At 32.3% G+C, this 25,317-nt stretch overlaps 1 protein-coding gene across 1 annotated transcript in view; it reads left to right on the forward strand.

The window, feature by feature from the left end:
- Window positions 1-3,655: 3,655 nt before the first annotated feature.
- The window catches only part of LOC123302825 (glutamate receptor U1-like), a 32,147-nt gene continuing 10,485 nt past the window's right edge, over window positions 3,656-25,317 (forward strand). The window contains exons 1-3 of the mRNA XM_044885916.1: window positions 3,656-3,687; window positions 4,224-4,397; window positions 4,849-5,072. Of these exons, the coding sequence (XP_044741851.1) occupies window positions 3,656-3,687; window positions 4,224-4,397; window positions 4,849-5,072 (430 nt within the window). The remainder of the gene's footprint in view (window positions 3,688-4,223; window positions 4,398-4,848; window positions 5,073-25,317) is intronic.

Raw genomic sequence — 25,317 nt, forward strand, 5'->3', positions numbered from 1 at the left:
TCACGCTCAATCATTAAGTAAAGTAATAAAGTGAAAACTTCGCAGCCTCCTGTACGCTTGCCCTGTACGCAATCATCACATACGGAATTTTCTCGTCCCAATTATCATGTGACTCGTTCACAAATTGACTTAACATCCCCAACAGCGTTATATTAAATCTCGCGACTAATCTGACCGATTGCGGGTGATAAGACGTCGTCCCAGTTTTCTTAATCTTAATCGCGAGTTACTTGCACACATCTTGGAATACTTTAGCTTCGAACTGACGAGTTTGATCACTGTGCAATTCCTTAGGAAGCCCGTACCGACATATAAATTCCTCCACGAGAAGTTTTGCTACCGTCCCTGTTTCTGATCTGGCATGGAGAACGGTCCCAGAATATCTAACGCGATCCTCTCCAATTTAGCACCCACTATATATGTCCCTAATGGTGCTCTCGGATATTTGCTTGGCATTTTTCTACGTGCACAGTCCTCGCACTTCCTACACCAATCCTCAACATTGGCCTTTAGCCCCTGCCAATAACATATTTGGAGTAATTTTTCTATAGTTTTCTCCGTTCCCGGATGCCCCCCGCCAAATATCGAATTATGAGCTTCTTTCAGCATTTCCTCTTTCACCCTCCCCTCCGGTATGATCAACTAGAGTGTATTCCCATACTATCGATAAATCACCGAATAAACTAACTTAAGTTATGGAATTGATGCCAAAACGCTTGCACATCCCTACTTTCGGTCGTCTCCTTAACAGCCACAAACGAGCCTTATTTTCCTTATAACACCGGATTTTCCTTCTGAATGTTTAGCAAATCCTCCATTGAATAATTTTCGATCCCCGACGTGCCCATTATTTCACCTTCATCTTACCCCTTTTGTACTTGACTTAACACGGCTCACAAGCCGGTACTGCTCGCATCTGTGTCTACACTGAATTGGAAATCCTTGAGAGAGTATGCAAAAACAGGTGCAGTTATTAACTCCCCTTTCAGTTCCCTAAACGCGTTTCACAGTATGTGTCCCAGGTGAACTTCTGCCATTTTTTAGTTAAATTATGCAGTGGAGCTGCTGTCGCCGCAAAATTCTTTATAAACCTACGAGAATAGGAAGCCGTTCTTATAAACGCCCACAGTTCGTCTACATTTGATGATGTCGCCCAATTCTTTACAGCTGCAACTTTCTGCGGATCTTTTCTTACCCCCTCCGCAGAAACAATATGGCCCAGAAAATGTACCGATATCCTTAACAACTGACATTTCTCTGGGTTTATTTTTAACTTTACAGTCCGAATTCTCTCGAAAACTTTTAATTATCCAAATGTTGCCCAAAGTCGTTTTCCAGGATAATTACATCGTCCAAATAAATCAGGCTCGTTTTCCATTCCAGACACAGTAGTGTCAAATCCATTAACCTCTGGTACGTGCTCCGAGCATTGCATAACTCGAAGGACATTACATTAAACTCATAAAGGCCATCCTTCGTAACAAAAGGTGTCTTCGGTTGATCTTCTTTCTGTATCTCACATTGCCAGGCCCACTATCCATGTCATTTGTGGAGAAATACTTGGCCCCACTTAGCGTATCCAAAATATCATCAATACGCAGTAGAGGCTATGCATCCTTCACCGTAATGTCGTTGAGACGACGATAATCCATACAAATCCGCCAATTTCCATTCTTCTTCTGAACTACTACCACTGGCGAAATTTTATGCGTTGCCACCTTTGTGCAACCTAAATCATCCGCGTTCTACGATACGATGTCCGAGTATTCATTAATCAGTGTTTTAGCTCATTTATTTCACTACCATTTAACGCACACCGACTAAAATCGAATAACTGTGATGCTTCTCGATCATGTAGCAGCCCTCCCCCTTCCATCGATACCGGTTTGCGCTACCATTTTACTCGCAAGATTATCCAAATGATTCATCACCGTTTCATTTTTGTCTACAATGATTTCTGTACGTCCCGGAATCGTTACCGCATTCATCAGCATTTCCCAGCTAGATGAACACTTCATTTCATTCGTATCGCCACTCATAACTTCCATGGTCCAATGAGACTTTTTCCCCGTTCACAGCGATAGTTCCTTTCGACAACAATATGTCGCACTTATATTTCTTCAGGAATTTCTCTCCCAATAAACACTTATAGTTCAAATCGCGCACAATATAAAAATTGTGATTTATTGTCTGTGTCCCCAATTTCAACTCGCAACTAGCTTGGCCAAGTACGAACATTGGTTTCATTGGCGAACATTGGTCACGTCCTTCAGTTATTTTCATATTCACTTTCCTATAAACTTGTTCCGACACTAATAACACAGCTGCTCCTGTATTCACTGGAATGTTAATTACCAACCCAATATATATAGACTTAAATTAGAGTATATATATACTCTAATTTTTTATATAAATCGTAAAACGCTGTTCATCTAATTCAAAACATTAGTAGTGTAGTGTGTAATGTGTATAGACTAGTGTGCATAGACTATAAATATAGAGATAATGATAAAGAGTTAGTATTTAGTTATATGCAAGCTGCAATGGAGAATGGATGTGATCTATTGTGATGTATTGATTTATGTAATGATTTAATGTACAAATTTAATTCTAATTTTCTATTTAATAAACCTGAGTATTTAATTACGGACAGGATTAAATAGAAAATTTTAAAGAAAAAGGGATTAAAACATTGAAAATAGTGCATAAACAGTCAAGATGGAATCATTTCTTTCTTTTTTGTAGATTAACCATTTATCGCTATCAAATCCTATTCAATAAAAGAACGCTTTGAAGTTACTAAATTCCAATAAAAATGAAGAAAATTAGGTTTTATGAGCCCTGAAACTCAGTCGTCAAATGTTTAATGTTAAATTAGAGTCGATTTATATCATATGGTTTATATAGTTTATAGCACAAATTAGAGTCTCGTATCCCTCCAATTCTCGGCACAAACCGGTAATAGATTCTAATAATTTCTGATTAATTTACAAAATGTTGAAAGTACATGCTTAAAAACTAAAGGCCATTAACATAATTTTGTAGAAAACCGATATTACTATTGGCAAGCTGATTCGATTCTCTATCCAGCGTTGTAGTTGTAGTACAAGCGGTTTTGACCGAGTTATTAACTATCAAAGCGAAAGTAGCACTTTTTACTTTAAACAACTGTATCTCCTAGAATAAGCGTAAGAGTATGAGCTTTATTGAGATATTAACTATCAAAGCGAAACTAACTTTTTATTTTAAACAACTGCCGCTCTTGAAATAATTTTTATAGCATAGAAGTCTAAGGAGCATCATTTGGAACGTGATAGTATCTTTGTGAAGTAAGTATTTTTTAATGAAAACTTTTTTGTGCAATCTAAACTTGTCCAAATATCGTTTAAAAACATTCAAGGTCATTATCGGTACAGGGTTTGTATGAAACATAAATAATTTGATTGTTTGTCTATTGAGTACTGTATTCGTAGCTTAAAAAATGATGAAATAATCGCTCACAGTATCTCCCAAAATTATAGTTTTTCATTAAAGAAAGTGTTCGAAAATGATGTTTGAAATTGAAATTTTGTTATATACAGTGTGTTTCTTTAAGTTGACGCCATATAGAAAACTATTATTATTTTAAGTTTTTCGAAAAAAAGTTCTTATAAAAATGTCTGCTTTAGATAATATGAACATTCAGCTGTTCAGTTTTGAAATCGAATGTACCGAGTGCCTTTTATGATAGCCAATATGTAAATTATCAAATTATTTAAGTTCGGTCCAATAAAAATGTAATAGTTTTTTTTTATTTTGTCTTTATTACTTTCGCTATGAATCAACCTAATCTTAATATTCGGTTAAATCAATGTAATCCAAATATACGGGCGACTGTTTTATGTAACGGTTAAGAATCATTTTTACAGATTTTCAGGCATCTTAAATTTCGTCAGTTTTGTTGGTCATTCTATTTAGACGAAATTCTGTGCTGCCTGTCAAATGGCGCACCCTCTACTATTTATTATAAATTTTCAAAGTGTGTTTGAAATACATTCATATAGAATGTTTGCATTCTAAATATGAGCTATGACGTTCTTAGAATAAACAGCAAAGTGTCTTTAACTAGCGAAAGTCATACTATTGACTTGAAATTTACCTAGGAAGACGATTTTCCAATTAGTAGAGAAGAAATGAAAATTCCAATGAAAATAACAATCTTCATTATTTATCATTCATTTTAGCTATAATTGTTCACTAGTAAATAGTTTTGGGTGGGATGTGAATGGAACTGGTGATTTTAATGGGCTTGTTGGTCGATTACAAAGGAAAGAGATTGATTTTGGTATGAGTGGTCTTTTAATGCGAACCGATCGTATACCAGCATGCGATTATACTGGTGAAACAATCCAAGTAAGGTAAGTACAAGCTTTTATAAATAATATAGTTGCTGTTAGTAAAAATGATTTTTATTGAAAAAGAATTTTATGAAGTGCATACTTTGAAAGACAGTTAAAAAAATTATAATATTGCTCATAACTGGCAAGAGGAATACTCTACTAAATTAGAAAACTATTACTCATGAAAAACCAAACCAAAATCAAATGCGAACAAAATTATTGATGAAATTTAGCATTTTCCGCTTAATCTATTCAGTTTTCGGAAAATATTTAGAACAAAATTTTGTGTGTTTTGTATAAAGATAAACTTTCTAATCAAAACTTTTCACCTATGTCTTATCAATTAAAGCCAGAGTTCACTTCCTAATTACTTTAAAGTTTAAAATCAATTTTAGGGTACTCCAGCCTGCACTCCATGCAATTCTTTTGGCTCAGCTATTTTTCTAAAACTCAATTAAAATTTTTTTAGGTCTCCATTGATATTTCGTAAACCATCTTTGTCCAGTATCAGTAATATATTTGTATTGCCGTTTGATTTTAATGTGTGGATCAGTAGTTTAGTTTTATGTTTGTTTATAACTGTAATGATTTGTTTCCAATTATGGATACAAAATAGAATTAAATCATTACAACATAATGAGAATCGATATACAGATATTTTAACATTTATATTTGGTGCGATGTGTCAACAAGGTAGGTTCTTACATTTAAATGGACATTATCATTCCTTATTTCACGATCCCTAAACTATTATAACTTACGTTCATTGTTATTAGTTAGTTATTTTTAACTCGGTGTAGTCAGTGACGGATTTAGGCTTGCTGCCGCCCTAGGCTCCGTTCGATACGCCGCCCTTTTTGATAGAATGAATTTCATTCATTTTGATCCAGTTTTTTATTTTAAAGTAACTTAATTTATAAAAATATAATTTTTTAAATGTTACTGATAAACAAGACAGATAAATATATATATAAACTTTAGACAGATAAATAATTCATATTTCTTTTAATATTAATCAATTTGAAAATTTCTTTTTTTGCGATTTTGCAAATATGAGGAATATAGAAATAATTTTTTTTTATTTTAGATAAAACTTTCAATTTTTTGCAAGTTATTTTGATAAGTCAAAACATTGAAAATGGAAAAAGACGGGATTTATTTTTCATAAAAAATAATTTTATAATCAAAAAATGTTCTGCCACTTTAATGAAAATTATAACGATATTCAATACCCCTGAATAAAAAAAATATTGAGACAAAGAAAGAAGTATTAGATTGACTAGAAAACCAATACTTTTCAATTCTTTCTTTGTCTCCATACTTTTTTTTTAATCAGGGACATACAAATCTTCTTCGGTATTTTTATTTCACACTAAAAACAAATTGAGAAGTCATTTGAATTAAATAATTTCAAAATGCTTCATACACGTGAGATTAATCTCACTAAAGGAACAGAAAGTAAAGAACATTACTCGATAAAGAATATCATTGATCGATTAAAAAATTAACATCTTACCCACACAGATTGAGAAGTAGATTAATGAATTGGATTATAATATTTTTAACCAATTTTTATAATTGATTGTCTTTACATTTTTGTGACTCTAAAATTTTGGCATTTCATAAATTTTGCCGCCCTTCAAATTGCGGCCCTAGGCCTGGGCCTCACGGGCCTAGGCAAAATCCATCACTGGGTGTAGTACATAAGTATAAATATAAAAATAGTCTTATTACGCTTGAATATCATCTGTTTACACACAGCGATTACCACCAAATTATGTTTGAAGTTTTTCCTATTTTTATACCATGTGATATATATGTGATATATATCAAGTAATATTATGTGATATATATCAAGGAATACTAAGTTTAGTCCCAAATTTGTGACGCATTAAAATATTGATGCAACGAACAAAATTTTTGGTACAGGTGTTTATAAAATCACTTCATTAGCCCATTTCCGGAAGTCCGCCTGTCTGTCTGCCTGTAGCACGTATTTTTACAGTTGTAAATTGTAAACACATTTAAATTGTAGGTGCTACCAACTATCAATCATTTAATTAATGTTCATGGTTGAACGGCCTAAACATAAATCGTCCCCCTAAATTCGTAAGAATTTAAGTTTACTGGAAAAAAAGGGGGGAACGAAAGTTATGATGTAAGATTCATGAGACAGCTTCACGTAGGGGCAATGGTCTTTGCAATGGTGATTGCCCGAGTTATAGCTTACTGATTTGTAAGCTTTAGAATGTCCACGCAAGGCCATCGGAAGAATAAATCGTGAGAGGCTAAAATTAATTTAGCGATGAAGGCAAATCTCTAATAGAGACCTGCGAGATGGTTAGGTAACAAGGGGCCAGCCCTTGTTAACACGAGAAATTTGCAACAACGCAAACCTGAAAAAGGCACAAGACAATTGTGAGCGCGTTAACAAGGAAACTGATGTCCTTGAGAAAACACATCAGAAATAAGAGGCGCTCCTAAGCAATTAAGAGCGTGCTAACAGACATAGTTAGCTTCGAAAACCTTAAAGAAGACTTCAAGGTCATGATACCCATAATAGAGATTGCACAATTGATACGCATATAATTTGGGAAACGAGGGCCACTTTGGGGCCACAGAAATAGGTGATTGGCACCTGAAGAGAGTAGGGAATAGTCCCACTCTAAACGATAGTTAAGAATCCAGAGACGGATTGAATGATGACGTCGTTGTAAGCGTCCAAAATGAAAATCGCGAAATAAATTTGAAAATTTTATTAGATGATTGAAGTTTCCTATTATAGCCATAGGTTTGACGGGTTGGTCATGAATATCGGGTACAGCCGATATAAAATGAGGCGGCCACTGGGCGACAGAAGTGAGAAAATATGACCAACACATTTGTTGAGTAATTTGTTAAATGACTGTAACACGATTGGCTACATAGCCTTTAAGTAAAGTAGTATGTGGAATAGTATTCAACCAATATAATTGGGGGAATTTTAAAAAGATTCGGCAGAACTTGACGGACGGACGAGACGAGTTTACTAAGCAGAAGTGCTCTACAGAGTTCTAAGCGGGGTATAGTCAAGCTTTTTAACGGAGCCACCTTAGTTTTAGCAGCAAATTGGTGTGATATTATTGAATTTCCAGTGTCACAGCAAAGGTAAAGCACAGCTACGGATCCAAGCTGACTCGTGTCTAACGGGCTAACCATAGAGACCTTCTTTCGGAACGGGAGCTGAAACGGGGAATGCACACTTTACCTAGAAGATGCATGTTTTGTTGATGGACGTCCCAAGTCTGACAAATATGAGGAGGTACAGGGTCATCCCAACCTTAATGATCCAACCATAATTTTTGCAGGATGCATTTTAAACTGAAAGTGATGGTTGCTAAAAAGCCTAAAGGATCATACAAGCCACATGAGAAAATAGGGTACGTTTGGTCAAAACTTTTTCAATCGATTTAAATTGAAACAGAAAACTATCTGTGTTTGGGTCCCAAATTAGCCCAAGTTTTTTGAAGATAGTCTCTGTTTCGAACATGAACGGAGTTTCGATGTGGTCTATCGGAAAATTGGCTAACACAGACGGATCGCTGCTAGTCCATTTTCACAATCGAAACCTCCCATACTCATGAGAGTTTGCAGCTGAATCAATAAAGCTTTGGCTTGTTCAAAAGATGAAACGCCAGTTATGATGTCATCAACATAAGTGTTGTGTAAAAGGGCTTGAGACGCCATAGGAAAGGGATCGCCTTCGTCAATAACTAATTATTTTAAGCACCGTTGTGCAAGAAAATCTGAAGGAACCAGACCGTACGTTACGGTATTAAGTTCAGATTCGACGACGTCGGAATGAGTAGATGGTCGGTAAAAAATGTGCTGATATGACCGATCTTCTGGACGTACTAGAATATGTCGATACATTTGGCATATGGCAGAACACAAGGCTACCGCATTGAAACGAAGGGAATAGAGAGATGTCAGAAATGCCGCTCTGTAATTTGGGACCGGGCAATAATAGTGAATTTAATGAAATTTTATTGTCATCAGGGTCCGATGCGTTAAAAATCACATGTAATTTGGTGGAAGTACTAGTGTCCTTGGTGACATAATGATGCCGAATAATGTAGCTTGATGATCTAGTAGCCTCTGACATATGTTGGAGTGAAATGTATTCGTTCATCAACTGAGAGTACGCCTTATATTTCTCAGGACATTTGGTCAATCTTTTTTCCAAATTGATAAAGGAGGCGAGTGAACGCTCTTTGTTGAAAAGGGCAGGGAGGCTGCCCGGGCGAAAGATCAAAGCGACAATGTATCGACCCGTTAAATCACGCGAGTGTGTCTCTTTAAAGTAGCATTCAGCTAGAGTATCTAATGGATTAGATGGGATAGAAACAGAAACTTCTTCAGTTTCCCAAAAATGTTGAAGCTGATTACTGATTTGAACAGCACTCAGAAGTGAAATAGATTGAGTAGTGGGAGTTTCCCTACTCGATAATTAACCACCCAAAAATACTATTAATAGCGAAAAGAAATCCCTGAATTGGGTTGTGAATCCGTACAGGATAATATTGAGGGGAAAAATCAGCCCCTATTAGAAAATCCACGGAAGATGATCTGTAAAATTGGCTATTAGTCAATTTGAGTGAAGTGAAGCGACTGATGACATGACATATGCTGTAGTAGAAACTTTTATGTCGGAATATTTGGACTTCAAAACGCACGAAACCGTACCGTGACAGGAGGTTTCCGTGGCGCTAATACCAGAAATTTGATTTGAAGGGGGTTTAATAGGTAAACTCAGAGCACGACAACATGATAGTGAAATGATTGACACTTTCGAGCCAGGGTCCACAAGTGTGCGAACGGAAAAATAGTTACCACTGGGCGTATGAATTAAAATTTGAGCTGTGCCCAGTAAGACCCCTTGAAGGCTTTGGGCATATGAAGTACAAGATAGCGCCGGAATGTCATTACCGGTTCTGCGAGGGGGTTGAGGAGCCGAATTGGAGGGAGACGTATTCAAGCCCGAAACAGAGGCTTTAGCTGCCGACATGACCGGTATCATACACCGGATATTGATTTGAATCACAATTACGACATACATTTTTTGAAGCGCATTGGCTTCTTAAATGAGAACTCAAACAATTTAAACACCGATTGAGTAAATATCGATATTTATTGGACAATTCCATTTTTAAAAACGATGGATAATTTGCGAGATTATGTTCCCCTCTGCAATGTATGCATTTTGAAATTTGAGTGTTGTTGAAAACGTTGGGTTATTGGTGCGAGTAGTGGGTGATTATAATTAAAATGAATAATTCTAGCGAAATTTTTTCGGGACCTAATCTCGTCTAAATTTTTTCGAGCATGATAATTTAGCAGCGAGTGAAATTTTTAATTTTTGATGCCGAATCAAAAATCGGGTAACGAAAAAGTGGATGTTTTTGGAATGGATTCTTTGCGGTAAATAGTAAAAGTCGTTGAGCTCTGAAACTTCAAAAAATAATAATAGGATCAATAAATACAAACACATGGTTTTGCTATATATTTTTGTAAAATGGGGCGTCCATTTAAGTCAATGCCAAAAAAATAAAACTAGTTTGTTTATTTTGAAGAATGTTTGATTATTTTTACACCTATGTAAATTCATAACAAATACTGGCAAAATATAATTCATAGTGCTTGCTAAAATTTTAATCAGTACTTACTTCATATAATATAAATAGCTAACGATATGGTTAACCAACAGTACAATATTGTAGCGATTAAACCAATTGTATGTATCTTAAAACTTCTATTTGAATAATGAACGCGACTTATGTTATGTATTCTATTATATACCAGCCCGGTAGCCGTCCTGTGTAAGTCACAATGGACTTCGCTTGTTAGACTACTGACTCAGAGATTGCTAGTTCGAATCCAGGCAGCGGCAGTGTGATCAATTATAGTTGTAATTAATGGGACAGTAAATTTATCACACTGTCGTATCTTGGATAAGAACGAAGCAACCGACTCCACCCACATCATAAAGTTAATTTTATATATAGATGTAGTTTTATAATAGTAAAGATTAAAAATAATGGTGTAGGTGGTCTCTGTTACAGATAGATATCTGAAAAACGGAGATTGAGTCCCATTATTATTATTATTATCATCATTAGTTGCTTTCTATTTAACTTCATTCAAATTTATATCAATATAATACGTTACATTATCGTAAATTCGATTTTATTTTCAACAAATGATCAATAATTTTATTTCAAATTCTCTGAAAACTATTAGCAACATTCTCTATGATTTTGTAAAACCACATATTGCATAGGCATGATATCATACGAATACGCTTGCAATATCTGAATACTTTATTTAAAGCAATCGCACAGAAATTTTACGCTTTATTTACACGATTATATATTCCAATTAAGTACAATTTTATTTTGCATCAATCAAATGCATGATTTTAAACTAAAGTCAATCTCTTTCATAGAAATAATGATTTATTTTATTTTACTTCTGTGATTTTGTATCGAAGAATTCATATTTTAAATTCAATCACATTCTATCAGTGGCGAATCCACCCATATGAGCATGCTGGGCATGCCCATCAACTAAATAAACCTCTATCTGATAATTTTTGAGAAATATTTATGTTATTTAAAATTCGTTTCAAAGCATGTAGTTTTCAAAAATCGAAAAAAAATTTACCGAAATGGCAGAAGACTACTTTCAGAAATCAATTTATATACCACTATTAGATACCGTTTTCAATGATTTGAGGCAAAGGTTATCTACGGAGGAACTCAACCAATTTCAGTTGAGAGTTTTACTTCCTGAATGTCGGTATCAAGGCCTTGAATATCGATCCAGAAAGTGAAAAAGTGGTTCAAATAAAGTGGCGATTCATTAATCAACTATTATAAATGAAAATTGACTCAGGATGGTCAAATGGAAAACTGAATAGCCCATCTCATCGAAGCATGCGACCAAGATTTTAACCCTTATATACAAATGTTTTTAGAAATACTGACAACTCCTCCAGGTAGCTTAGCTAGGGCTAGCTCTCCTAAACGCCAGGATATCAATGACAATATTAACGCTTTCGCAAAAAAAAAAAAAAACCAAATTGAATTTGTTATTTAAGTGAGCACCCAAATAAAATCATTTAATGTAAAATGTATACTAGCGTTTAATTTAATTTGAAGTTAAAAAAATTTCATTAAAATTTTTCAGTAGTTTAGAGTCTAAATGTGACGACACTGTGATGTGCAAACAATAACACATTTACTCTTGTAATTTTTTTGAGCGAACAAACTAACATCTTACAAATTTATTAAAATACTAGTGCTCGCAACACGGCTTTGCCCAAGTGGGCAAATACACTGTACAAAATATTGGTAAAACGCGGCATATCTTTTGTAAACATCTCCTTTGTAGGAATGCACTATATCGATCATGAGCGAGTTCATACACCGGCTTGCATTCGCCCGATTTTCGGGTGGCTGTGCCATGCACATCACCTTTGTTGAGGGCTGAATCTGCAAATACAATTATTTAGCAGTACGCATCCCAATCATGAAGAAATTATTTGAAAGAAATTTTACTTTATTTCAATATGAGATTGGCATCTTTTGGATAGGGTTGGAGATACTAGGGTTGGGCATTATTGAAATTTTCTTTCCAGTGCAGCCACGCGTTGTTGTGATTCCATGTCGTTTGGTAGAGAAGTTCAAGTTATTTGTTTATTGTGCCGAATTTAAAGCTAACTCCATATGATAATATTAAAGAGGTGAAAAGAGGGTTAATTAATGTTTTCTTGAGAATCGCATTTTAATACTTTCACCCCTTTAATAATATCAGATATGATTGCTTTAAATTAGCCACTATTAACCAACAGCTCCAAGCTGCATACAATTTTCTATAATTAGCGTATTTTGAAGCTTAATACTTCGAAATTGGAGGGGGTTTAAGAATTTCTTGATTCGATTACAATAAAATTATAATGTAAAATTTGAATAAAGGTATAAATGTTAAAATGTTTATGTTAGTTTAAAGGGTTTAATGCTTCTGAAGGTAATTTCCAAACCGGTGTAGCTAGTTTTGAACAATAATTTTTTTATAAAATAGCCAAATATTCAGAGCTACTTTCTATAAAGAAGTCAGTGTAATCGATTATTTGGTATTGGCTTAGTGATGTGGAGTAGACTAGATCATTTTTATCATTTTATGTGGTCTATATGAATATTGTATATTGAAGAAAGAGATTTTTGCTAAAATTTTATATATAGCATTTATACATTTTATTTCTGAGATTTTTGCTAAAATTTTATATGTAGTTCAATTTTTTATTCATCTCACTTTTTCCTTTAGTTTATTTCCGTTTTCCACATAAACTATGTCTCCCACTTAGCATTGAAAATTTTTCCTATTTTTATCAAATGATTTTATTTTTTTTGTTTTAGTACCTCCGGTAAAGTAACAAAATTTGTATCACATAACAAATATTCTGGTGCAAATTTTGTAATTGGATACTCAGTTTTGTTGTATGTTTTTACACAAACATGTGCTACTGTAATCCAGGATATTTTTAATTTTTGCGTTTTTTTTTTTTTACAAATAGATATTTTTTTATTTTTTTTTTTTTTTACAAATGGATATTTTTTCATTTTTTCATTTTTTTTTTTACAAATGATATTATTTACTAAAAATCTCGTTTGGTCTTTCGTCATCAGTGATATTTATTTGTATCCTAAGAAGGATTTAAACTCTATTGAGTTTATATCTGGATATTAATTTGTGAGCACCATTCCAATGTCATAATTATATGTTACACTTGAGGCAAGTTTTATAAAATCAGGTGAATTTGGTTTTTAGAAGTTTGTATAAATGCGAATCTCGTGAAATGATCAATTAATATATTTAGGTATTTGTTGACCCGCAACCACCAAAAACCTATTTCAAAAGGTTTCGTGGCTTGACTAAGAAGACCATATTTATTCTGACTTTTGACTTATTTTTATGCTTATTTCAGTTTTTGCAAAATGTTTGTTGCAACGTTGTTTGCTGTATAATATGTGCTAATCATTCATAATCATCGGATACTAAAGTTTTAGTTTTAGTCGTATTATTTGGATACTAAAGTTTTCAGATAAAATTATTTCTTCTTCTTTTTTTAAATGTTTTGAATTCTTCTTTTATTAATTTATTATCGTTATAAATATCTTTGTTATTAGTCTCGTTTCATCTGCTTCTGATACAGTATTTCTACTTAAATCATCCGCTTCTATATTAGTCTTTCCTGAGTTATATTTAATTTCGAAGTCATAAATAGTATTTTCATTCTCCCAGTTCGTCGTCAGATATTGATTTGATATTTATATTGTCTAGCGGTTTGTGACCTCAGTAAAATGTAAATGTTTTTCCTATTAACCAGTATTGCTAATATTTTATGGGTTCTCTAATCGCTAAAAATTCTAAATATATAGCTTTTTTTTCTGTCTTGCTTCATTAAGCTTCTTTGAAAAATAGGCAACCTGGCCTTGTTGTCCTGTATTATATGTCCAGAATACTTCACTGTTTCCTCTAAAAATGTAAAATTTGTAAAGTTCAATCTAAAACCTTCTTCTTTATGGCTTCCAATAATATTATTTAATGTCGAATTTGATCTTCAAAAGTTTTAGAGTATACAAATATATCATCAACATAATTCATCGGAAAATCCGTTAGTTTATTTTTCCTTGATTCATTACTTAATATCCTTTGGAATATTGCTGTTTTTAAGCCAAGTGGAATAAAAGCGACCTGGTTGAGTAACAAACCTGGTCTTCTTTCTACTTTATATTTTGAGATGAATGAGAAAAAAATGCTAGTCTTGTCTATAAGGATTTTTACTACAATATTTGTCTACCATTAAGAATGTACGAGCAACAAGGCAATTTTAAATAAAAAGCTTGATTTTCTTTCAGTGTTGTCTTCTATAAGGGCTTTTACTACAATATTTGTCTACCATTAAGAATGTACGAGCACCAAGGCAATTTTAAATAAAAAGCTTGATTTTTTATATGAAATTTGACTAAGTGTTAATCAATTCTGAAAGTTTTAGAGGGGATGCCCGATTATTTAAATAAATAAATGACTACAAAAGTAGCCATTACGCCAGTAAAATCTTACAATAAAAACAGCTAAAATCACAAAACGTGATGTAAAGCTACATTTTTGATATAATTGAGACCCCTTAGGGAAGTGTGAAACCTCATTTTGCAAGCAAAAAAAAGTTGTGCTTCCTGCAAAATATGCGAAAAACTGAAAAATTTGCGGACTTTTTTCAGCTTTTGCAGTTGCATTCAAAAACTGTGAGGTTTTTAACATGAGTTGCCGATATCTTTTTGAAAGTATACTTGTAGGAGCTCTAAGCTCGAGAAAAATTAGAATAGTTAGAAAATTAGCTAGTGAACTGTATGAAATGAAAAATATGAGTACTTATTTGATGGTGAACTGAAGTTGAAAAATGAAGGCCTAGTAGGGAAAATAAGGGACAATAGAAATTTAAGGATCTGTCTTCTGGGTACATTGTACCGCGTTGAAATTTAAGTCGCCAAAATATTCTTTAACACAATAATTAATTTGTACACCTTTACCTCTACTTTAAAACCCATGAAAAAACTGACACCAAGTGAATCACTCGAACAAAGTGATTGATTGTTCGCGAATCACACCGCGAGGTTATTAAAATTTGAAAATATAGAAATCACCAGAAACAAACACTCTTGACACATTTAATTAACATTTAAGAAGCTTGAAATTATTATGAAAATCAATTGATTACGTTGATTACAAACTCAAACCTTTGAACACTCTTTGAAAAACTTAATGTTGGCACCAATGCGCGAAATTTAGTAAAAAAAATAGTAAACAACTGTAAACACGGGTAGACGCGCGCCCATTCATTTTTAAGTAGTTATAGTTTAGCATCCGCTTCGATCGGATACCGGCCTAGTTAGTTTATAACCGTTTTTTAGTAAAAGTTAAACCGTGTTCGATTTAGTTGTGAACGAAAGTTTTAAGAAATAAATAAATGTCAATTTAATTGTAAATTATTGAGTGTGAGTTAATTTGTAAACTGGTTCATCTGTTATCGTCGCGTCGCTTGGTAAACCCACGTGAAACCTCCACACGTCGAAATTGTTAGAGGTTAAAAATGAGCTCATAAACAACCGTACTAGCAAAGACGACATTACAGCAACACCGGGTTAAAACAGGTGAGTCAGTTTTTATCAATTAATTTTGACCGTGATTTTTGCATTTTGGATCGCCTAAAAGTGTAATTCCGTTAAATTCTTAACACTTAAATTCTAAACATGTCGTTGAAATCGCGCGTTTCAAGGCGAAAAAATAACTATTAAATAAATTGAAATTACATTCGATCAGAAAATTAAACTTTCAGATTCATTTTGAATTTACACTTCGAAAGGTATCGAGACCATGTGTCTCAAACCAGAGAAGAACGAAAAAAGTAAGAGAAAGAGTTACATTCTGTGCTGTTATGCAATGAAAGAATAACAGGAATCAATGACCAACTAGTAGCCCATCCTTTTTTACCGTTGTAAAGAGTAAACAAATTTTGAATTGTCTGTGTTACCAACTGTAAATCATTTAACTTAATAGAATTTAGTGAGCGTTCAATGACATTCTTTGAAATAGCTCAAACAATACTATATTTGAAACAATTTAAGATCTACAGTTCCGTATGTCTAATAGCTTTTAAGATATGATACTCTTCATTCAGGAATGCTAAAAAGGTTTAAAAGTAAAAAATGTTCTTTATACCAAAATAAACAACTTGTTTTTGAAAAAGTTTTCGTAAACATTATTGTTTTCTCGTGCAGGGGCAAATTAGGGCAAAACTTTGGTGTCTTTTTCCTCTTAAAATATAAAAGATTGAGAGATGGAAGTTTGTAGGAAGCTTAAAAATGCGAGTCTTATGAAAAAAATCAAAAAAAGTTTTCTCGAAAATTGTTCGAAAATTTTCGACACTAGTATAAATGGCGGTTGGAAGGTGAAATAAAGATGCTTTTGTGGTATGTTATTTGGACTCCTTAGAGGAGTGTAGTTGTATGCAAGCCAAAAAAAGTTGTGCCACCTGCGTACTTAATACAAAAACTATGGGCTTATGTCTACTAGTGTTGTCTCAAAAACATGGTCAACCAGCACCCTCAAAAAAGAGTCAATTTTAATTTTTTGTGACCTAAAAACTATTTTGTGTAAATGAGTGCCTATAAATGTGAACAGACTCAATAAATTTGTATACTTTTTTTCACTTAATGCCTACAATTTCATGTTAGTAGGAGGTGATAGTTTTTGTATTTATCTGCAAAAACTGAAAAAAGTCCCACAGTTTTTCACGTATTTTGCAGGTAGCACAACATTTTAGTACTTGCAAACGTAGTTTCACACTTCCATAAAGTGACCAAATAACATACCAAAAAAGCAGCTTTATATCGCCTTCCGACCGCTATTTGTACTAGTTGTCGAAAATTTTGAAAGTTTTCGAATTTTTTTCTAGAAAACTTTTTTGATTTTTTTTCTTAAATTTTTCCTAAAGGCTGGAATGTTGAATCTACCTATAAATTTTTCATGTCTCTATCTTTTATATTTTTGGAGTAAATAGACACCAAAATTTGCCCTAATTTGCCCCTGCACAAGAAAACAACGATATTTACGAAAAAATACTTTTAAAAAAAAGTTGTTTATTTTGGTATAGAGAGCATTTTTACCTTTAAATTCTTGTTCCATCTATAACGGTTTAGCATAAGCAAAACTCAAAAGTTTAGCATTTCTGAAATTTTCCAAGCATCATATCACAAAAACTTTTAGACATACGGAACTGTATATCGGCTTAAATTGTTTCAAATATGGTATACTTTCAAAATGTCAACGAATGTCAAAAAGCTCACAGTTTTTGAATTTCACTGCAAAAACTGACAAGAGTTCGAAAATTTTTCGGTTATTCACTTATTACGCAGGAAGCACAACTTTTTTTTCTTGCAAAATGTGGTTTCACACTCTCCTAAGGGATCCAAATAACATACTAAAAAAGTAGCTTTACATCGCACTTTGCGATTTTACTGTAGGATTTACCTGGCGTACCATATTTATTTCCTAGAATTGAATCGTAATATAATGTAAGTAGAAGAGTCACAGGGATTTCAGCGCAGTTGGATGGTACACTTTTCAAAAAAGGGCAAACCTAGGTGAATGTTGGAAACCTCGGAAGTTGGAGGGGATAGATGACGTCATTGACCAATAGTAAATCAAGATGGCGTCGGGAGGTGTGGTGTTGGGGAATAATGGCTGCCTAAGCATTGATGACGTCATTGGCTTTGACCAATAGTAGCGCTGTAAAAATCAAGATGGCGTTGGGAGGTGTGGTGGGGTGAGGAATGGCTAAACGGGGGGGTTGGCTTTAACCAATAGTGGCGGAGAGTGAACAGGGGGCGGGACGTAAGGGCAAACCTAGGTGAATGTTGGAAACCTCGGCATTGGCCAATAGTAAATTAAGATGGCGTCGGGAGGTGTGGTGGAGGAGAATAATGGCTGCCTAAGCATTGATGACGTCATTGGCTTTAACCAATAGTGGCGGAGAGTGAACGGGGGCGGGACGTTGACATTAGTCAGCAATTTTCAAGAATATGTTAATTTGACCTTGAAAAATATTGTAATTTGACACTTTATACATGATAAAATTCAAGACACGTGACCGGATGTTAATATTTTTTTTTTTTATTGAATTAGCAATGTAATATGACACTTGAAATTTACATAATAAAAATACATGTTCAAACTTGTTTGAATGGACTTTGATCTTAAAATAATTTTACACGTGTCAGCAATTTTCAAGAATATGTTAATTTGACCTTGAAAAATATGATATCATCATCTTATAACAAGTTCAAACTTGTTTGAAATAATTTTACACGTGACCGGATGTTAATATTTTTTTTTTATGATTAAGCAATGTAATATGACACTTGAAATTTACATAATAAAAATACATGTTCAAACTTGTTTGAATGGACTTTGATCTTAAAATAATTTTACACGTGTCAGCAATTTTCAAGAATATGTTAATTTGACCTTGAAAAATATGATATCATCATCTTATAACAAGTTCAAACTTGTTTGAAATAATTTTACACGTGACCGGATGTTAATATTTTTTTTTTATGATTAAGCAATGTAATATGACACTTGAAATTTACATAATAAAAATACATGTTCAAACTTGTTTGAATGGACTTTGATCTTATAATAATTTTACACGTGTCAGCTATTCTCAAGAATATGTTGAAATAGATATCATCTAACCTTGAAAAATATTGTAATTTGACACTTTAAGTATACATCATAAAATTCAAGATACGTGACCGGATGTTAATATTTTTTTTATTGAATCAGCAATATAATATGACACTTGAAATTTACATAATAAAAATACATGTTCAAACTTGTTTGAATGGACTTTGATCTTAAAATAATTTTACACGTGTCAGCTATTCTCAAGAATATGTTGAAATAGATTTGACCTTGAAAAATATGATATCATCATCCTGCTACAAGTTCAAACTTGTTTGAATAAAAATACATGTTCAAACTTGTTTGAACATGTTTAAACTTGTTTGAATCGCATTAGATCTTAAAATAATTTTACACGTGTTATGAGATTAGATAATAGTAGAAGAGTCACAGGGATTTCAGCGCAGTTGGATGGTACACTTTTCAAAAAAGGGCAAACCTAGGTGAATGTTGGAAACCTCGGAAGTTGGAGGGGATAGATGACGTCATTGACCAATAGTAAATCAAGATGGCGTCGGGAGGTGTGGTGTTGGGGAATAATGGCTGCCTAAGCATTGATGACGTCATTGGCTTTGACCAATAGTAGCGCTGTAAAAATCAAGATGGCGTTGGGAGGTGTGGTGGGGTGAGGAATGGCTAAACGGGGGGGTTGGCTTTAACCAATAGTGGCGGAGAGTGAACAGGGGGCGGGATGTAAGGGCAAACCTAGGTGAATGTTGGAAACCTCGGCATTGGCCAATAGTAAATTAAGATGGCGTCGGGAGGTGTGGTGGAGGAGAATAATGGCTGCCTAAGCATTGATGACGTCATTGGCTTTAACCAATAGTGGCGGAGAGTGAACGGGGGCGGGACGTTGACATTAGTCAGCAATTTTCAAGAATATGTTAATTTGACCTTGAAAAATATTGTAATTTGACACTTTATACATGATAAAATTCAAGACACGTGACCGGATGTTAATATTTTTTTTTTTTATTGAATTAGCAATGTAATATGACACTTGAAATTTACATAATAAAAATACATGTTCAAACTTGTTTGAATGGACTTTGATCTTAAAATAATTTTACACGTGTCAGCAATTTTCAAGAATATGTTAATTTGACCTTGAAAAATATGATATCATCATCTTATAACAAGTTCAAACTTGTTTGAAATAATTTTACACGTGACCGGATGTTAATATTTTTTTTTTATGATTAAGCAATGTAATATGACACTTGAAATTTACATAATAAAAATACATGTTCAAACTTGTTTGAATGGACTTTGATCTTAAAATAATTTTACACGTGTCAGCAATTTTCAAGAATATGTTAATTTGACCTTGAAAAATATGATATCATCATCTTATAACAAGTTCAAACTTGTTTGAAATAATTTTACACGTGACCGGATGTTAATATTTTTTTTTTATGATTAAGCAATGTAATATGACACTTGAAATTTACATAATAAAAATACATGTTCAAACTTGTTTGAATGGACTTTGATCTTATAATAATTTTACACGTGTCAGCTATTCTCAAGAATATGTTGAAATAGATATCATCTAACCTTGAAAAATATTGTAATTTGACACTTTAAGTATACATCATAAAATTCAAGATACGTGACCGGATGTTAATATTTTTTTTATTGAATCAGCAATATAATATGACACTTGAAATTTACATAATAAAAATACATGTTCAAACTTGTTTGAATGGACTTTGATCTTAAAATAATTTTACACGTGTCAGCTATTCTCAAGAATATGTTGAAATAGATTTGACCTTGAAAAATATGATATCATCATCCTGCTACAAGTTCAAACTTGTTTGAATAAAAATACATGTTCAAACTTGTTTGAACATGTTTAAACTTGTTTGAATCGCATTAGATCTTAAAATAATTTTACACGTGTTATGAGATTAGATAATAATTTCTGCTGGTGGGGGGGATTTTTGGAGTGGTGGTAATCATATAAAAAAGGCGCTCGACATTACGGTAATATCAGTTTTCATTAAATATTCATAATATTAATCAAAATGAATAGAGCAGAATTAAAATTATTAGATAGTTGTTTAGTGCGACCATGCATAAAAATGGACTACTTGCCACTAAAAAAAAAATTAAAAATACTAAAAATGGAGCGGATTCTAACGATACATGGACCATCAATAAAAGTTTTACTGGATATAAGCCTAGATGGTACAGAAAACGAGGGGGTTTTTCTACCATCTAGGTTTGCAGTGTTGACGGACAACATGATTAAATTATTTAACACAAAACCGGGGTATTTGATGGTGGAGGAGAAAATTGGAAGAAGTCACCAATTAACGCTGCGCCTATTCGAAGATGATGTTAACGAAGATTGTGTTGACATCGAAGAGGAAAGTCAAGCATTATTTTAAAATCATTCCTATATTGAATTTTGTTACTGCAAGATATATATATTTTATTGTTATACATCAGAAATTTCCGAATAAAAAATCATTTTATAAAATCTATGTATTTTTATTTTTAAATATTTATAATACAACACTGTTTTTTTAAATAAGAAACTTACAATAAAAATAATATTTTTACAATGTGATATTTTTTATTTTTTTTATAAAACACAAATATGTTCACAAAAGGGGTCCACTATGGCATTTTTTTTATTGTTACAAGTATGTTCGCAAAAACACCGTTCATACTGAGTTCTCAATAGGTTATGATGTAATTTTAAAAATAAATATAAAATCTAAACAGGTCTAATAAGAAACAGCTCGGTTTAATACTGGTCTGTATCTAAACAGGTCTGTATCTAAACAGGTCTGTATCTAAACAGGTCTGTATCTTAACAGGTCTGTATCTAAACAGGTCTGTATCTTAACAGGTCTGTATCTAAACAGGTCTGTATCTAAACAGGTTCAACTTAGCTAGCTGTTTCGCTGTCTGAAGCGTGTTATCACATGAATGCTTGCAAATTAAGTGACCCATATAGTTGATAGACAGTGCTTAATAATCTAACAAGCATCATCATTCAACCCATATAATATGCTCTTTATATGGAATAATAATAAATCAACTTTTACTACAGATTAGATAAAAAAATTTACCCTGCTGTATTATCGGAGTAATTTGGAGTAATATTGGAGTAATATCGGAGTAATTTGGAGTAATATCGGAGTAATTTGGGGTAATATCGGAGTAATTTGGGGTAATTTGGAGTAATATCGGAGTAATTTGGAGTAATATCGGAGTAATTTGGGGGTAATTTGGAGTAATATCGGAGTAATTTGGAGTAATATCGGAGTAATTTGGTGCAGTATCGGTTTGATTTGAGTATTTGTATGTTTGCACTTATTCCAGAATCTAATCAAATTATGAACTTGATATTTTTAAGTCATCATTTAAGGTAAATTCATTATTTTGAATTAGAATTCATATTGATTCACAAACATCTTCTACACTTATACCTAGGATTGGGAAATATGATGGATGTATTTTTTAAAATAATAAAAATGTTTTATCTTGATAGACTGTTTTATTTTTAATAGAAAAATTATTCATAGAACGTATTACTAAATGATTTTTAATAAGAAATTACTAATTTTATGTTAAAAGTTAATATCAACTTGTTATTTAATTATATTTTTTTTTCGCAAGTGATGAATTATAGACAGTATTTCTTTTCCAACATCAGTAGAATATAGACTTCTTAATGTATCAATTAATACATTGGGATCAATATTATAATAAGAAATATTTTCATCAACCTCTAGGACACTCTTACTATTCATAGCTGATTCATATTCCAAGCAATGTAATATGATACTTGAACGTGTTAGATAATAATTTGCAAATCTGAATTCCAAGAAAAGAATATTATGAGTCTGCAATTTTCAAGAATATGTTAATTTGACCTTGAAAAATATGATATCATCATCTTGTAACAAGTTCAAACTTGTTTGAAATAATTTTACATGTGTCAAAACACGTGACCGGATATTAATATTTTTTTATGATTAAGCAATGTAATATGACACTTGAAATTTACATAATAAAAATACATGTTCAAACTTGTTTGAATGGACTTTGATCTTAAAATAATTTTACACGTGTCAGCTATTCTCAAGAATATGTTGAAATAGATTTGACCTTGAAAAATATGATATCATCATCCTGTTACAAGTTCAAACTTGTTTGTTGTAAGTTTCTTATTTAAAAAAACAGTGTTGTATTATAAATATTTAAAAATAAAAATACATAGATTTTATAAAATGATTTTTTATTCGGAAATTTCTTTTTTATGATTAAGCAATGTAATATGACACTTGAAATTTACATAATAAAAATACATGTTCAAACTTGTTTGAATGGACTTTGATCTTAAAATAATTTTACACGTGTCAGCAATTTTCAAGAATATGTTGAAATAGATTTGACCTTGAAAAATATGATATCATCATCTTGTTACAAGTTCAAACTTGTTTGAAATAATTTTACATGTGTCAAAACACGTGACCGAATGTTAATATTTTTTTATGATTAAGCAATGTAATATGACACTTGAACGTGTTAGATAATAATTTGCAAATCTGAATTCCAAGAAAAGAATATTATGAGTCTGCAATTTTCAAGAATATGTTGAAATAGATATCATCTAACCTTGAAAAATATTGTAATTTGACACTTTAAGTATACATGATAAAATTCAAGATACGTGACCGGATGTTAATATTTTTTTATTGAATCAGCAATATAATATGACACTTGAAATTTACATAATAAAAATACATGTTTAAACTTGTTTGAACTTGTTTAAACTTGTCTGAATTCCAAGAAAAAATAATTAGTTTGAATTACGATTATAAAAATATCAAATTACAACTTTTTTAGTGGTGGGGATAATGCTATAAAAAGTGATGTACGTAGCTGTTGAAGTATCTCTTTTGAAATTCACCTTTGCTTCAGTTAGTTTTTTCCGCATATATTTTTTACGTTATTTTTATTATTATTATTATTATTATTATTATTATTATTATTATTATTATTATTATTATTATTATTATTATTATCACATGAAAGCTCACAAGTTAAATGACCTATACAGTTGATAAACAGCGCTTAATAACCTAACAAGTATCATCAATCAACCTATATAATATGCTCTTTATAAGGAATAATAAATCAACTTGTACTACAGATAAGATAAAAAAAAATTTTATTTAAAAAAAATTACAATTTTAGAAACAAGATGATGATATCATATTTTTCAAGGTCAAATCTATTTCAACATATTCTTGAGAATAGCTGACACGTGTAAAATTATTTTAAGATCAAAGTCCATTCAAACAAGTTTGAACATGTATTTTTATTATGTAAATTTCAAGTGTCATATTATATTGCTGATTCAATAAAAAAAATATTAACATCCGGTCACGTATCTTGAATTTTATGATGTATACTTAAAGTGTCAAATTACAATATTTTTCAAGGTTAGATGATATCTATTTCAACATATTCTTGAGAATAGCTGACACGTGTAAAATTATTATAAGATCAAAGTCCATTCAAACAAGTTTGAACATGTATTTTTATTATGTAAATTTCAAGTGTCATATTACATTGCTTAATCATAAAAAAAAAATATTAACATCCGGTCACGTGTAAAATTATTTCAAACAAGTTTGAACTTGTTATAAGATGATGATATCATATTTTTCAAGGTCAAATTAACATATTCTTGAAAATTGCTGACACGTGTAAAATTATTTTAAGATCAAAGTCCATTCAAACAAGTTTGAACATGTATTTTTATTATGTAAATTTCAAGTGTCATATTACATTGCTTAATCATAAAAAAAAAATATTAACATCCGGTCACGTGTAAAATTATTTCAAACAAGTTTGAACTTGTTATAAGATGATGATATCATATTTTTCAAGGTCAAATTAACATATTCTTGAAAATTGCTGACACGTGTAAAATTATTTTAAGATCAAAGTCCATTCAAACAAGTTTGAACATGTATTTTTATTATGTAAATTTCAAGTGTCATATTACATTGCTAATTCAATAAAAAAAAAAAATATTAACATCCGGTCACGTGTCTTGAATTTTATCATGTATAAAGTGTCAAATTACAATATTTTTCAAGGTCAAATTAACATATTCTTGAAAATTGCTGACTAATGTCAACGTCCCGCCCCCGTTCACTCTCCGCCACTATTGGTTAAAGCCAATGACGTCATCAATGCTTAGGCAGCCATTATTCTCCTCCACCACACCTCCCGACGCCATCTTAATTTACTATTGGCCAATGCCGAGGTTTCCAACATTCACCTAGGTTTGCCCTTACGTCCCGCCCCCTGTTCACTCTCCGCCACTATTGGTTAAAGCCAACCCCCCCGTTTAGCCATTCCTCACCCCACCACACCTCCCAACGCCATCTTGATTTTTACAGCGCTACTATTGGTCAAAGCCAATGACGTCATCAATGCTTAGGCAGCCATTATTCCCCAACACCACACCTCCCGACGCCATCTTGATTTACTATTGGTCAATGACGTCATCTATCCCCTCCAACTTCCGAGGTTTCCAACATTCACCTAGGTTTGC

This window comes from Chrysoperla carnea, chromosome X, assembly GCF_905475395.1.
Source record: "Chrysoperla carnea chromosome X, inChrCarn1.1, whole genome shotgun sequence".
Taxonomy (NCBI): Eukaryota; Metazoa; Arthropoda; class Insecta; order Neuroptera; family Chrysopidae; genus Chrysoperla; species Chrysoperla carnea.